This window comes from Sorex araneus, chromosome 11, assembly GCF_027595985.1.
Source record: "Sorex araneus isolate mSorAra2 chromosome 11, mSorAra2.pri, whole genome shotgun sequence".
In the NCBI taxonomy this organism is placed as follows: Eukaryota; Metazoa; Chordata; class Mammalia; order Eulipotyphla; family Soricidae; genus Sorex; species Sorex araneus.
In genome coordinates this window covers 29,314,065-29,330,657 of record NC_073312.1, presented here as the reverse complement: position 1 = coordinate 29,330,657, position 16,593 = coordinate 29,314,065, and the positions used below count along the sequence as shown (strand labels likewise).

General features: G+C 44.3%; 1 protein-coding gene and 1 non-coding gene across 2 annotated transcripts in view; one reads left to right on the top strand and one right to left on the bottom strand.

Moving 5' to 3' along the window:
* The window catches only part of ARHGAP19 (Rho GTPase activating protein 19), a 61,565-nt gene that overhangs the window by 21,706 nt on the left and 23,266 nt on the right, over positions 1-16,593 (bottom strand). Inside the window, exons 2-6 of the mRNA XM_055119014.1 lie at positions 15,131-15,396; positions 13,351-13,431; positions 11,302-11,511; positions 5,275-5,501; positions 2,153-2,239 (exon numbers count right to left, since the gene is read on the bottom strand). Coding sequence (XP_054974989.1) covers positions 2,153-2,239; positions 5,275-5,501; positions 11,302-11,511; positions 13,351-13,431; positions 15,131-15,396 — 871 coding nt within the window. The remainder of the gene's footprint in view (positions 1-2,152; positions 2,240-5,274; positions 5,502-11,301; positions 11,512-13,350; positions 13,432-15,130; positions 15,397-16,593) is intronic.
* LOC129399487 (small nucleolar RNA SNORA51) lies at positions 10,308-10,439 on the top strand. Its single transcript, XR_008627123.1, has one exon. It is a non-coding gene; the product is annotated as a small nucleolar RNA SNORA51 (small nucleolar RNA).

Below are 16,593 nucleotides of genomic sequence, written 5' to 3'. Positions count from 1 at the left end.
TCAGTAAGAAAATGCAGAGCCAGGCATGGGGTTCAAGAGCAGAAAACATACACGACACTTCTGAGGCCCGGGCTGTGATTCAAGGCACTCTGTTGCCCTCCAAGTACTCGCAGGTATAACCCTGATGTCCCTTAAGCACTTCAGGGTATAAACCCCACAACAACAACAAAATGCAAACCAAAACTCCAACATACTACTGCATCCCCGTGAGAAGTGTGACTGGAAAGAAGGCCTTAGTGAAAAGGGGAAGAAATGGGAACCCCTGTGCTCATTAGTGGGCAGATCAAATGGACCAACAGCCCTGAGAGAAACAGCAAAGTGGTGCCTTGGAAATTAAAGACAGAACTATTTTATGATCCAGCAATTCCATTTCTGGGTACACAGACCCCAAAGAGTTAAGCGATGGACTTGAAGCAATTCCATTTCTGAGTATATATACTCCAAAGAGTTCAGCGATGGCCTTGAAGCAATTTTAATGGAATTTAATGGATTTAATGAATATAATGGAATATCATTCAACTTTGAAAGGAAAAGAAATGTGACATCTGCTGTAACATGGGTGACCTTGAGGCCACTATGCCGGAATCAGACAATCACAGAAAGACAAATTCTGTATGTTTCCATTAACGTGAGGGACTCAGAATAGGCAAGATCCAGGAAGCAGTAAGCAGAACGGCAGTTGCCAGGGTCAAGGGGAAGGGAAAGTGGAGAATCGCTATTTAATGGGTCGAGCCCCAGCTGTGCACAATGAAAAGACTAGGAGAGAGGGACAGTGGTGAGGGCTGCACGACAATATGAGGAAATTAATGCTACTATGGACTGTTCACAAAAATGACTCATTTTTAATTCGTTTTTGTTTGTCAATTTTTTTAAACTTTAGGGGGAAAAGGAACCAGAACTTTATGATCTTGAAATTTCTCAGCATTTTCCTATGGAATCATACTAAAATTAAAAAAAAAAAAATGTACAGGAGCTGCAGAGATAGTAAAGCGGGCAGGGGCACCTGCCTTGCCAACTGGGGTTCGATCGCCAGCATCCCTTATGGTCCCCAGAGCCCGCCAGGAGTGATTCCTGAGCCCAGAGCCTGCAGAGCCAGGAGTAAGCCCTGAGCATTGCTGGGTGTGACCCCCTCAAAAATAAATGCACTGGGCCAGGGAAACAGTATAAGCAGTGACACACATGTCTGGCACCATCTGTCCTCCCGACTCACCCAGGTCTCCAAACACAGCCCTAGCGGCCCAGGGCTAAACCATCAGACTCCTGTCGGCCATGAACTACTAGCCAGGCACAGCCTAGAGTGGCGCAAATTAAAAAAATTCTTATATTCATCGGGAAAGTGCACTCCAAAGACCACAGCTGTGTCTATTGTATGGCTGTGGCTGCACAACCTTTCGCTAAAAGCTTTGAAAACAATATCAAAAGATCATAGTATGTAGTCACACAAAGGGCCCTTTCAAGAGAATAAAGCTGTACCTGCCTCACAATCAAACCCCAAGGCCGCTAGGAAGCGGCTTAAAGGAACAGCCCCTCAGCCCTCGCAGCAGGACACCGAGGGGCGAAGGGCTGAGGGACAAGGCTCTGGGCGTGTGGCTTCTGTCTGACGGAATAAACGCCACTGAAATCCACAAAAGAGAAACCAGGTTCTTGAGAAAATCACGTTAGCAAAAACACTACTAGTCTGGGCTAAAGAGAACAAAGAGGACAGGCGAAAAGGAGACTGTCGACTCAGACTTCTACTAGGAGAGCCAGGAGGAGGGTGAAACCACTCGGTCGCCTCTGCTGAAAGAGGAAGGACAGGATGGAGCCCACCACCCGCGGGCCAGAGCCCACAACCCACAGACAGATCCTACCACCCGCGGGCCAGAGCCCACCACCCGCGGGCCAGAGCCACAGACAGATCCTACCACCCAGTAGGCAGAGTCATCTACCCACAGGGCCCCGCTCAGAATCCAGGTTCTCCCCCCTGTGCCGCCCCCGGACCCCCCCCCCCCCGCCTCCCCACCTCGAGTTGCCTCCAGGCTTTACCAACCAAGCTGACTTCCAGACCTGGACAGGCTCTTCCTCATGCAGTCATCTTCATTGCGTTGGTGGTGAGGCTCCCACCCTGTACCCACCCTGTCCAGTCACGGCCCAGATCCCATTCCTCACCTACCTTAAAGAGCTTCTGGGAGTGTTTAATCATAAAAGCCATCCCATTGTTTAACTTTGTGATATTTTCTTGAAGGTCATTTGCAGTGGCCTGGATAGAGGAAAAGAAACCCAAAAGGTGGGGGGGGGGGTTTAAGAACTGGGAAGTAAAAGGTGGGTACTTCATTCATTGCTTAAAAATAAACATATTCCTTCCAAAGTTTGATAGTTTCTATCCCTGACAAAGGTTCCTCTACTATAATGTTCAAGTCTGGAGTGGGGGCTAGAGAGATAGTACAGGCATTAAGGCGTGCGCCTTGCATGCAGCCAAGCTGGTTCAATCCCTGATGCTACCACTAGGGAAACCCTCCACAGCATCAACATAATACCTACTACATCAACAAAAAACATAATAGTAATCTTGAAAAGGTGCTTGGGTCCAGCATGAGTAGGATATAATCTGGGGAAGAGCCAATGGTCCCCAAAATAGACAAGAAAGTCTTGAGCTCCACGGGAATGACTGCAAGGCACACAGCTACCCAGCCCAACTCCATTGGATGTGGCCCCCAAGCCAAAAAAGAAATGAGAAAAGAGAGGTTACATGGAATAGTTTATCTAATAGGTAACTGTGGAAAAAATAATGCAAAGTTCTTGGCCAGGAAGACCCTCTCTGCTCAGAGAAAGGCGGGGATACAGTGTAAAAAGAAAAGGGACAGCAGAATTTGTCCCCTTTAAGGAGATCAAATTCCATGATGTTTGAAAGCTCTAGGGACTGGAGAGATAGTAAAGTGGGCAAGGCCTTGTGTGCAGCTGACTCTGGCTTTGATCCCTTGCACCCCATATGGTCCCCTGAGTCCATCCAGGAGTAATCACGAGCATGAAGCCAGGAGTAAGCTCTGAGTACAGCTGGGTGTGCTACAAATAAAAAGAAAAACTCAAGACATCCAGGAGATGGCTCAAGGGGCTGGAGCACACACTTGTTCATGTTTCATATCCCCCCACCCTTACAGCCCCCCAAAAGAAAAGGAAAGAAAGAAAGATCGGAGCCAGATTACTGGAACTGTCCATAGGACTGAGGGCTGGGTAATTTGTGCCTATAAAAAGAGAATCTAAGAGATGTGGGTATAAGCTGACAAAGTAGCATAGACAAGTGATAGCGAGGGCTTAGTCAGACAAGAGGCTCCCAAACTATTCGGCCTACTGTCCCCTTTTTAGGAAAAAAAAAAATTTTTTTTACTCAGTGTCCCTGTCAATTCAGTTTCTTTATAAACAGAAAATGATGCCCCCTACTTGCACTGAAGGCACCACCATCCCTGCGCAGTTCCAGTGCCACCCCCCTTTCAAGAGTAGTACTGCCCATTTTGGGAAACTGATATACATGCTGAAGTGCTTAAAAAAGAGGAGAAACCAGAGAAGGCCAATGACTGCTTTAAGAAAAAGGTATCACCTTTACTATTGATCAGCAGTGAGTGTGCTCTTTTGTCTCGGGCTATACTGCAGTCTCTGGAGAGGCTCTGTCCTTGGCGGCTGGGCGATTCTGTCCTGCTCACAGCAGCCTCAGACGACACTGGTAGCATTCCTACCTGCATGACCGCATTTCTGCTGCTTGGCGCCCTGGGGTCATTCCCAGTGGTGCCCGATAGCCTGTGCAGTGCCGGATATTGAGCCCAAGGTCTTGCACACACAAGGCAAGTATTTTGCCATTGAGCCACATCCCCAGCCCTCTTTTCTCATTTCTTATACTACTAAAACCCTTTTATACTCAAAAAAAAAAGTTTTTTTTTTCTTTTTGGGTCACACCCGGCGTTGCGCAGGGGTTACTCCTGACTCTGCACTCAGGAATTATTCCTGGTGGCGCTTGGAGGACCGTATAAGATGCTGGGAATCGAACTCTGGTTGGCCACATGCAAGGCAAATGCCTTACCCACTGTGCTATAGCTCCAGCCCCTCCAAAAAAATCTTGAGAGGTAAATGACAAGGGAGCATTATGGCCAGCAACGAGAGGAGGAAGCAAAGCAGAGGGGGCAAAGAACGCAGGTAATGGACCTGGCTTGCAGCTTCCCGCCCAGATATCCTGGCTCCCATTTTCCTCACGTAGTTCAACCTATTTGGGGGGAGGGGCGCTGTTGGCACTGGGCCACACCCAGTAGTGCTCAGGGCCTACTCCTGCCCCTGCACTCAAGGATCACTCCCGGCAGGGCGTGGGGGACCACATATGGTGCCGGGGATCAAGCATGGGTCGGCTGTATGCACAAGAGCCTCACCTGCTGTACTATCGCCCCGGCCCCTAAAGGCTATCTTTAAAATGCACAGGAATATAAAATTATATTCCTGCATGCAAAGAATTAGCTCAAAGAGTCTGAATTACCATATTTATTTCTCATGTAAATCACTGAGAAGACCCTGGCCTCAGTAATAAGCAGCACACTCGGCTCCATCCAAGAAGCATCTCTCAGGAAGCAGCACAGGGACAGCTGCTCTCAGTGTTACCTTAGCTCAGAGATGCTCTTCTGCAGGCTGTCAGCTCAATTATCACTTTCTATCCGAGTCGGGGATGTGGCTTGGTGGCAGATCACATGTCTTGCATGTGTGAGGACCCCTGTTTAACCCCTGGCACCACAAAATGATAATATAAATGTATTTTTAAACCAAGAAGTCTTCAGACATTAATTTGATCCCCCAAGAAGGCTTCTGTGTCAAGAAGGAATTCACGGTAAGCAGCCAAAATATGTGCAACAGCTTATTTAGTAGCTACAATTTTCCACAACGGGGTTTTTACTAATAAATTGCCTCTTAGAGTAACTGGGGAAATGGTTCCAATGCCTGAAGCACTTGCTTTGCATGCAAGAGCTCTAGGTTGGATTGCCAGGACCAAGTGCTACCAGTAGCAGCCCCCAAACAAAGTGAAACAAACAAACAAACAAAGAAAACAAAAAAGAGTAAATTACCCCTTATCAGAGACTGATAGTAAGTGACATTAACAGTAATCAGGTCTGATAACTCTTTAATGATCTAATCAAGTCAGTTCCTAACCTCCTAGAGTTAAAGACTAAACCTTGGACCCTAGTTATCTACACCCTTGGCTCCAGCCGCAGGCGAGGCCCCGCCGGGAAAGCACAGCAGTCGAAGCTCTTCCTCTTCACTCACATTTTTTGGCCACAGGACATGAGGTGCAAACATAAGAGCCAGGTTGTAAGCAGACATCTTATTCTTGTCTTGCTTCTTTGCCGTCTGGTACAGGAGATCAAGCAGTAACTTCAGCAAGTTACGATTGGGTGGAGGGAGGATGAGGAAGAGCAACTGAAGGGCCTCGATTTGCCGCTCCTTATCCGGCATATTTGTCTTGTTCCCTTTATCATCAAACTGCATCAGATCTTAAGGACAAAGAGGTGATTGCAAAAGAGAAAAAAATATATAAGCAAGAAAATCAATCAATACTCGTATTATCATCCTCGCCTCAACTCCACCAAAACTACTTTTGAGTTGGGCATAAGCAGAGATTATAGCAAAATAATGTCAACAGAGCTCAGTAATAGAAAGACAAAAACTCCGGGGTGACCACTGTTTAGAGAAAAGGACGGGGGAGGAAAAAAATCAAGAGGGATCAAGAGAATGGGAAGTAATGGGGTAAACAGGTATCAGGGCTTCGGTTACACTGGTGATCTGGATTAGTGGTATAGACATTTATCCAAAATACAGACTTAATGACACTGAAAACATGAGGTCTAAGCTGCAACCACTGGAACTTTGTAATGTGGTGCCTGTCAAGTTGACAGGCGGGGATGGGGTGGGGGTGGGAGTGAGGACAAAATCTGGGAGCACTGGTGGAAGGAAGTTGACACTAGTGGTGGGATGGTATTGAAATATTGTATGCCTAAAACTCAATTATCAATAACTTTGTAAATCAAAGCTCTTAAAAAAAAAGAAAAGGCTTTGGCATAAGCAATGCAGCTCAGTGGTAGAAAGTATGAGGCCCTGAGTGTAATAGCTGGCATCCGCCTGCCAGAAAAAAACACAAAACTCAATCAAAAATGCCAAAGGACATGAACAGACATGCGCCCAAAGAAGATATACCAGTGGCCAGTAAACACTTGTACAGTCAGTACCATTAGCTACTCAATAGCATTAGGAAACGTACTGGAGAGACAGTCAACAGGCTGAGCTCATGATTTACAGTTTTGATTCCTACACCACATCGTCCCCTGAGCACAGAGCCAGGAGTGACTCCTGAGCACAGAGTCAGAAGCAGCTACTGAACACTGTTAGGTATGGCAGGGGAAAAAAAAAAAAAAGATGAGCTACTACTGTGTCTATTAAAGTTTAAAAAACTGACCATAGCAAATGTTGGCAAGAATGATGAGAAAATGAGAGCCAGAGTAATAGTACAGTGGTACAGCAGAGAGGGCACTTGCCTTGTACAGAGGGGACCCAGGTTTGATCCCTGATACCATATATAGTCCCCCGAGCCCTGCCAAAAGTGATCTCTGAGCACAGAGCCAGGAGTAATCCCTAAGTACTGCCTGGTGCAAGCTCCCCCTGCAGCCACCACCCCTCAAAAAATAAATAAATAAAATAAGTCCCTGGAAAATAAGAACTTCAAAAGACATTGATTGTCATATGGGTAATATTCACAAAGACCTAAAAGTGATTAAAAGTGTGTTGTTTAAACAAAGTTGTTTAACTTAAATAATCACTCCAGGATTGGGAAAGGCGGGTAATATTCCTGGAAACTACTCCCTGTTATTATGAAACTGAAAACAAAAATCTCTCCCAGATATCAGCAGTGTATGAAATGCTACAGCTGTGCCACGCCTGAATATGATGTCAAAGAGCAATAAACCACGGGAGAGGGAAGAGAAGCATTTCACATACTGTACCATAAAACTCAACAGAGCAGCAAGAAAATAAGATTTCCTCATGCTAACCCACATAAAAGGAAATTATCAATATTTCCCTTATCTTTTTCAAAGAAGCAACAACATTTTCTACAAAATAACTAAAGTTATGCAATATTTCCTCCTTTGAATCATTTGAATTGCAGATGTGCTAAAAAATTAAAAATCTAATCTTAGCCAGGGATATAGTTCAGCAATGGAGCTCTTGTCATACATGTATGAGGCTCTGGGTTCAACTACCAGCATAGTGGGGGGAAACGATTTAATCTTATTAAATTTTAGAAGTCAAAATTTAATTTTTAAGTAGCAAAAATTATTTACAAGAAATAAAACATTTCAGGGGCTGGAGAGATAGCACAGCGGGTAGGGCGTTTGCCTTGCACGCGGCCGACCCGGGTTCAAATCCCAGCATCCCATATGGTCCCCTGAGAACGGCCAGGGGTAATTCCTGAGTGCAGAGCCAGGAGTAACCCCTGTGCATCGCCAGGTGTGACCCAAAAAGCAAAAAAAAAAAAAAAAAAGAAAGAAAACATTTCAGGGCAGAGAGATGGCAGAGGAAGTCCGGCTTGCAAATGGTCAAGCCCAGCTTGATGTCTGGCAACTGCTTATGGTAGCATTGAGCATTCTCAGGTAGTTCCTGAGCACTGCCAGGAACAACCGCGAAGCACAGAGCCAGGAGTAAGTCCTAAACACAGCCAGTGTGCTCCAAAACAAAAATCTTATATTATGTTTCCTTAAAATTAGAAGTGGGCAGGAAGAAGAGATAGCACAAGGGTTGTTGGAGCACTGGCCTTGAATGAAACTGACCCTCGTTCAATCCCTGTCACAAGCGAGCCTGGAGTCAGGAGGAGCCTTGAACACTGCCAGACATGGTCCCAAAGCCAAAAATAAAATGAAGTTAGAAAAAAAAAAAGACATCAGGGACGTATTTCAAGGGGCTGAGCAAGTGCCTGGCATGTGGGAGTCTTGGGTTCCAGGCCCAGCACTGTTGGGTGTGCCACACTGCCTCCCCAGCAGACAACAGTAACAGCACAATCAGGAGAAAGATGTCCCGGGGTAGAGCTCTGTGATGCAGTACATAAACTTTACATGGAGGAGAATAGGGTTTCATCCCTAGAAGCACAAAAAAATAAAAGGGGAGCTGGCGAGTGCTCGACAGGCGGAGCTTGCGCTCTCTTTGTGGGAGGCCTGGGCCTGGGCACCTGGGCACAAGGCACCCTGTGTCCCTGAGCACCACTGGGTACAAACCCTCAGCACAGAGCCAGGGCCAGGCCTGAGCATCACTGCTGTAACCCAAAAAGCAAAATTTTTTAAAGAGAGAGGAAAATACTCAGGGACAAGGAATGTTATATGAATTCTACTCAGCACACTTAGCAACACAGCACCTATGCGATTCAAGAATGAATTCCCTACTACACATGCAAAAAGGAGAATGAAAAGGCTCTGAACTGAAAAATGAAACATCTTCCAAGATACAGTGACTGAAAAAAAAAAGGAAACCAGAACCATCTATAGAGAACCCTACAGCACCACATAGAAAGGAAAAAATATATACATAGATATAGATATACATGTATATATGTATCATTTGTGAAAATGTGAAAGCTCTCTAAAAGGGTACTTTAGAAACCATGTTCTTGCATGGCACATATCCAAAAAGACAAAAGCAACCGCTGTTGGAGGGATGTGGGGAGAAAGGGACCCTTCTACACTGTTGGCGGGAATGCCGATTTGTTCAGCCTTTCTGGAAAACAATATGGACGCTCATCAAAAAATTAGAAATTGAGCTCCCATTTGACCCAGCAATACCACTTCTGAGAATATATCCCGGAGAAGCAAAAAAGTATAGTCGAAATGACATCTGCACTTATATGTTCATCTCAGCACTGTTTACAATAGCCAGAACCTGGAAAAAACCCAAGTGCCTGAGAACAGATGACTGGTTAAAGAAACTTTGGTACATCTATACAATGGAATACTATGCAGCTGTTAGAAAAGATGAAATCATGAATTTTGCATATAAGTGGATCAACATGGAAAGTATCATGCTAAGTGAAATGAGTCAGAAAGAGAGAGACAGACATAGAAAGACTGCGCTCATCTGTGGAATATAAAATAACAGAGTAGGAGACTAACACCCAAGAATAGTACAAATAAGTACCAGGAGATTGGCTCCATGGCTTGGAAGCTGGCCTCACATGCTGGGGGAAAAGGCAGTTCAGACAGAGAAGGGAACATCAAGTAAACTGTGGTTGGAGGACCCGCTCGGGAGGGGAGATGCGTGCTGAAAGTAGACTATAGATTGAACACGATGGCCACTCAATACCTCTATTACAGACCACAACACCCAAAAGGAGAGAGAGAACAAAAGGGTATGCCCTGCCACAGAGGTGGGGGGTAAGGGTGGATGGGATTTGAGTGTGGGAGGGATACTGGGTCCATTGGTGGTGGAGAATGGACACTGGTGGAGGGAGGGGTGCTCAAACACTGTATGAGGGAAACACAAGTACGAAAATGTGTAAATCTGTTACTGTACCCTCATAGTGATTCACTAATTAAAATTTTTTTTAAAAATTAAAAAAAAAAAGAAATAAAAAGAAACCATGTTCTTGCCTCCGGGAAGAAAAAGTGCAGAACACGGCTCAGAACTCAGAGAGAGGCTTTTCACAACATACTCCTTATGCCTTTTGATTTTCTTTTCTTCCCTTCTTTGTTTTTGGGCAGAGCCAGTGACCAAACCTCAGGCCTCACTCATGTAACACAGTCACTGTATCACTGAACCATATCCCTAGACCCAAGATTTTGGAATTTTGAATCACATAAATGAATTGTCTATTTAGAAAAAAAAAATTTGTTTTAACTTTCAGGAGTAAGAATGATCTCAAATGAAGTATATAATGACATTTAACAAAAGTCCAAAACAAGACAAATATATACCAAACCTATAACCATCTCAGGTATATAAATCAATTCAATGAAAACCATACTTTGTGTGTGTGTGTGTGTGTGTGTGTGTGTGTGTGTGTGTTTATTCTGAGTCATGCCTTGCAGTATGCAGACCTTTTTCTGGCTCTCTACTTCAGGAATTACTCCTGGCAGGGCTTGGAGAACCCTATAGGGTATCAGGGTTTAAACCTGAGTCAGCCATGTGAAAAGTAAGCAAGCTACCTGCTGTACTATCACTCCAACTCCTAAAAAAAACATACATTTATTAAGCAAGTAAAATTCTAAAAGCACATGCTCGGACATATAATAAATACAAAATGAAATAAAACACACACCTTAGGCCTCTTTGTGCTTACCACACGCAGTGTTCTTACACGGCCTGCATAGAAAGGGGATGCAGAGTAAGCCTACCCCACATAGACCTCAGCCCAGGCCCTTTGCCTGGCTTACAGTATGAACAAGACGACTTGGTTCAGGACCGGAGCAAGAGTACAACAGGTAAGACGTTTGCCTTGCTCACAGTCGATCTGAGTTTGATCCCCGGCATCCCATATGGTCCCCTGCACACTGCCAGGAGTAAGTAATTCCTCAGTGCACAGCCAGGAGTAACCCCTGAGCATTGCCAGGTGTGACCCAAAAAGAAAAAAAAAAAGAAGAGGACATGGTACAAAAATAAAATAAAGTAAGACTTGAGCATTAGTAATGCAGGTAGGGCATTTGTCTTGCAAGTGGCTAACCTGGGTCCGATCCCCAGGACCACATACAATTCTCTGAGTCTGCCACAAGTGATTCTGGGCAGAGTCAAGAATAAGCCCTGAGCACAGTCAGGTGCAGTCCAAACCCCAAAAAATAAACAAATAATTTGATATTCAAAGAAATTCATTTAACATGAAAAATATCTGAACAGATTTAACTAGCCATTCATTACTTAGAAGCATACCCAGATACATCATATAGTCTTTTTGTGCGCGTGTGCGCGCGCGCGCGCGCGCGCGTGTGTGTGTGTGTGTGTGTGTGTGTGTGTGTGTGTGTGTGTGTGCTTTTTGGGTCACACCCATCGATGCTCAGGAATTACTCCTGGCTCTGTACTCAGGAATCACCCCGAGCAGTGCTCAGGGGACCATATGGGATGCTGGGTATCGAACCTGGGTCGGCTGCGTGCAAGGCAAATGCCCTACCCGCTGTGCTATTGCTCCAGCCCGATACATCATACAGTCTTAAGTGATGTTAGAAGCAACAGCTGTGCCTTCCTTACACGCAACAGAAAATGCCAAATGACTTTACCAAATTGAAATACATGTAATCACCTGTCCTTCTCAGCTTCTATACTTACCAGCAATTTTGAGGTGTGCGTGGAAATGTTTATGTGTCAGCAAGGGCTCAGGTAACTCTCCTAGAAACATCTTCAGCAAAGTGGCAACATCATTCGAGTGAAACTCCCCTGACTCCAAGTCAATGTCAGTTCCATTATTGAGAGCATCCCTTAAAATCTGCTGTCGGACACTATTCCCTGGTACTCTGAACAAACCCTCTACTCGCAGGTCTGTTTAGCAAGGAAGAAAAACACAGGACATGCAAAAAAGGAGTCAAGACAAGGAAACCATGATTAAAATATGCCACCTAAAAGATGTACACCACGTGAAAAACCCTTCATTAAGATCTTGAGGGCTGTTTGTGCCTCTTTTACCCAGGGTAGTTTTGAATCTGCTGGCTCCTGAACAGAGTCATTTAACATTCCAGAGCACCTGGATACCTTCCAGACTGAGAGATGGTTGTCCTAGGAATCAATCTCATCAGGCACACCTGGAAGCTGAATCTATTTTGTAGGGAGAGGGGAGAAGAGGAATGGGGAGGTTCAAGTCATACCCAATGATGCTCAGGGCTTACTTCAGGTTCAGGGCTTACTCCTGAGGACCATATGGGGATATCAGGGATCAAACCCAGGTCAGCCATGTGCAAGGCAAGCACCCTACTGATTGTACTATCATTCTACCCCTGGAGACTGAATTTAATCTGGCCAAAATGGCCTTAACAAGTAAGCTTGAAGAAAAGCTAAACCTCCTTAAAGTTCCTTCCCTTCCCTGATCAATCCAGATATTGTTTGAAGGGCTCAATTCACCTGTGAAGATGTATTGCTCCTGTAAATGGTTTTCTCAGCCCAAAAATGAGTCAAGAGTTCCTCACTGTCCCAGAGATTACAGCTCTGAACTGTCAGATCTAAGAGACTAAGAAATTCTCAGATGCTTAGGATCATCCCAACTAAACTTCTTCCCTCCCAATCAGGCTCAAAGTTAACCCAAGGAGAGTTAAACAGTATTAGATGGGAAGTATAGTCTTGGTTTGATATGGAATGTGAGAGCTCACATTTCAAATTTAATTACATCTTTAGTGCTAGATTTGTATATGCCCAACCTGGGTTTAATCCCTGGTACCCCAAGCCCAACCAGTAATGATTCCTGAGTACAGAGTCAGTAATATGCCCTGGGCACAGCCAGGTTGGCCCAAAACAACAACAACAAATCACATTTAATGTATCTTGGTATAGCCTCCAAACTTATGGCCCAAGTTCAAGAGCCTATAGAGTCAGGCAGAAAAGGGTAAATGAATAAACAGAAACAATAGCAAACCGGACAGCGAATAGTCCAGTTGACTGAGTCCAGGAGGAAATAAAGCCCAAGGATATTAGAGTTATCACCCAAAAGTTGAAAACTTGAACTCTCCCCATTTTAAAACAGTTAACTAGGGTGTTTCCACCAGGGCAGCCGGTACGCACTGAGGCAAACAAAAACCTGCACATTCCACTCACTACCATGCACCCAGCTGGACTCCACTGCTCAGGATGCACCTCATTCAGAAATTAATCAGTTGAAAAACTTAGGTATACAGGTTTTATGACTGAAATCTCCAGACTTTCACAGTTAGGTCTATTTCCCCCCATCTCCCTGTTCTTCCAGAAGCCCTGGCAGTCATGCACATGCCCCAAAGCCTGACCCAGTGAAAAAACTTTGGGGGCTGGAGCGGTAACACAGCGGGTAGGGCGTCTGTCTTACATGCAGCCGACCCGGGTTCAATTCCCAGCATGCCATATGGTCCCCTGAACACTGCCAGGAGTAATTTCTGAGTGCATGAGCCAGGAGTAACCCCTATGCATCACCAGGTGTGATACAAAAAGCAAAAATAAATAAATAAATACATACATAGAGTGAGTAGGGCACTTGCCTTGCATGCAGTCGACCTAGGTTAAAGCCCTAGCATCCCATGAGGTCCCCCAAGCCCACCAGCAGTGATTTCTGAGTACTGAGCCAGGAATGAGACCTGAGCACCAACAAGTATGACTCAAAAACAAACAAAAAATTAAATAAACAAATTCAAATAGTCTTACTTTTGTGTAGATATTCAATTAGCTGGTATATCTGGGCAATGCCTTCCTCTGTCAATGGGGATCCAAATACTACTCCTTTTTCTAAAAAAAAAAAAATATATATATATATGTTTATATTATATATACTTGTATATATATATGTTAGGGCTATATTGTCTACAAATAGTACAAAATCATCATGTTTGGCATCCTATATTGCAAGTCAGCAAATGTTTTCACAGGATCAGTAAAAAAGTCTTAGAGCTGAAAGTGTCCAGACAATAAAAAGAGAATAATTCTTAATCAGATCTCCAATGTTTAGTATCAGACTGTAGATTCTGTGAAGACAAAGACCCTCTTATTTAAATAATTATGCCTGGGCTGGAGTGATAGCACAGCGGGTAGGGTGTTTGCCTTGCACGCGGCCGACCCAGGTTCGATTCCCAGCATCCCATATGGTCCCCTGAGCACCGCCAGGGGCAATTCCTGAGTGCAGAGCCAGGAGTGGCCCCTGTGCATTGCCAGGTGTGACCCAAAAAAGCCAAAAATAAATAAATAAATAAATAAATAATTATGCCTGCAAGATGAAAATTAATTTAAAAGCAAAGCAAACTCAGAGCTTAGGTACATTTAACTCTAGGACTAGTTATATCCCATCTTGTGGTGTAATTTCTTTCTTTTCCTTTACTTCTCTCTCTCTCTCTCTCTCTCTCTCTCTCTCTCTCTCTCTCTCTCTCTCTTACTTTCCCTCTTGTTCTCATTCTCTCGCTCTTACTGGTTCTCTCCTTACCAACCTCCTCTTGTTGCCCTCTCTCATACTTTCTAAATAAAACTATTTAACTTAAAAATAAACAGGGGCCTAAGCAATAGTATAGGAGTGGGCGCTTGCCTTATATGCATCAACCCAAGTTTGATTACTGGCACTGCTTATGGTCACCTGAGCTCCACCAGGAGTAATTCCTGAGTGCACTGCCAGAAGTAAGTACTGGGGACTGCTGGGTATGACCCTAAAATAAACAGGACTTAATAAAAACATGACAGATTATCCGCTACAGCTAACACAAGGTCTGATCTGTTTACCTTATTTTAAACTGTAAATATTTCCTTGTCTTTAATGAAACCTTTTCAATAGGGCCAGTGAAATAGTACGGGGGTAGAGGTGCTTGCCTGGCATGTAGCTGAGCCCAGTTTAATCCCCAGCACTACATATGGTTCCCCAAGCACCACAAGGAGTGACCTTTGAGCAAAAAATACCTATGTGTGGACCAAATCAAAACAAGACCAAATTAAAATATATATATAAATATCATAGATATTATCAAAAATATTACCACTGTTTTCTGTGAGGGCTTTTAGAAGGTGATTGATTCATAAGGATTTGAATTTATCAAAGCTTCTCATAGAATGAAATCATTTGAGAACTACTACAATACAAATATTCGAATTTTCCTTACTGCACTCTCCAAAATGTGTGATTTTATTTTTTTAACATTATTGTAGCATAAGCCTTCATAAGGCATGAGCTACAATATAAGGTGCCCTAATAACTATCTAAAGCAATCCTATCACCTCTCTAGGTTCATAAAGAACCTCATTGCTTAACTTTAGTTATTTCTTCATCTACACTGATTTTATAAGCTTCAAAACTATGACCTAAGTTTTGCCACAAGACCATGACAACCATGCCTTACAGAAACAGCAGCCCCAGAGTGTGCTATGTTAAGTGTGAAGCCCCGGGCAGCAAAGAGACCTGCTCTCCCTTCCCCGACACATCCCCCCCCCCCCCCCCCCCCCCGCCTACCCTTTCTCTTGAGAGACATCAGAGACCGGAAGAATCCTGAGGCTGGGCCGGCGCCCCCAGGCAACTTGAGATCCACTTCACCCATCAGCTGAGCCAACTCTGTTCCAGGTAAATCGATAAGTCTTGTGATATTGCTGACAACCAATTCCGTGAACACCTCCGGTTTCTCATGTCGAAGCTTTTCCACAAAAAAGTCAGGATTGAAGATAATGGGTTGACCACGAAGAGACGAGTCATTGCAGGTAAGGAAACTGCAGATAGCATCACTGGAAATATGAAACAGAAACAGAAGATTTTGTGTGGGGAATGTGCGTCTCAGTTATCCCCTGTAGGCTAATCTGTGTGCTGACATTTTCTTTGGCAGAGGGCTCTCCTAGCAGTGCTGGGGAGAGGTGATACTCTGCTCCAGGCAATTCCCAGCCCAGATATTCAACCCTGACTTGCTGGTTCCACCAGAACCACCCTGGCTGCTCAGGGGCCATGTGGTGCTAGGGATCAAACTCGGTACCTCACAAGTGCTCCTTTTCTTTAACTTAATACCTGAGCGCCACGGAGAGAGCTCAAAGGGTTATTACAAAGGCTTTGCATGTAGGAGGTCTGGATTCACGCCCAGCAGTGATGGTACCCCAGCATCACTGGGAGTGACCCCAGCAAAGTGCTAGCTGTAGCCCCTGAACACTACTAGACGTGCTCCAAAATAAAAGACACACACGCACACGCACACACACACACACACTCCTAACACTTGGGGCCAGGAAGAGTATAGCAGGTAAGTTGCTTGCCTTGCATGCCCCAACCTGAGCTTGATCCCTAGCATCGTATACACCCCAGCACCACCAGGAGAGATCCCTGGCGACAGAGCCAGGAGTAAGCACAGCTGGGAGTGACCCAAATCAAACAAACACACAAACAAAATATTTTTGATCTGATGACTACACAAAAGACAATTCATACCTAAATACTTCGAAATTAAGTTCAATGAAGAGATGCCAAACAGTCACTCTACTATGAATCACCTACACTGGTGAAGAAATGGGTATTGGAATATTGTATGACTAAAATCCAATCATGAACAACTTTGTAACTATATCTCACCGTGATCGAATACAAAATTAAAAATAAAAGATTTTAAATATATATATATGAATTACCTATATTTTTGTTGTAATTTCAGGCATAAGTCATACAAAGATCTAAATCTTAAGAGTATCCCATGTCTAATAGACCATTAGAACTGGTAGTCACACAGAGGAGGGCTACTTAAAACTTTTTCCACTCTTAACTCCTTCTCACCCAAGAAACGCAACAAGGGCAGTCATTTCCAGAAATACCCCAGGTTCACTAAGAGGTTGATCTTAATTTTTCAACTAAGAGGTTGAATTAATTTGGGTCATTGTGCATTCAGAAACCTTCAAATGTTGCCAAATTTTTGGCTACCCCCACACTCAGTTTCTGCAACCCAC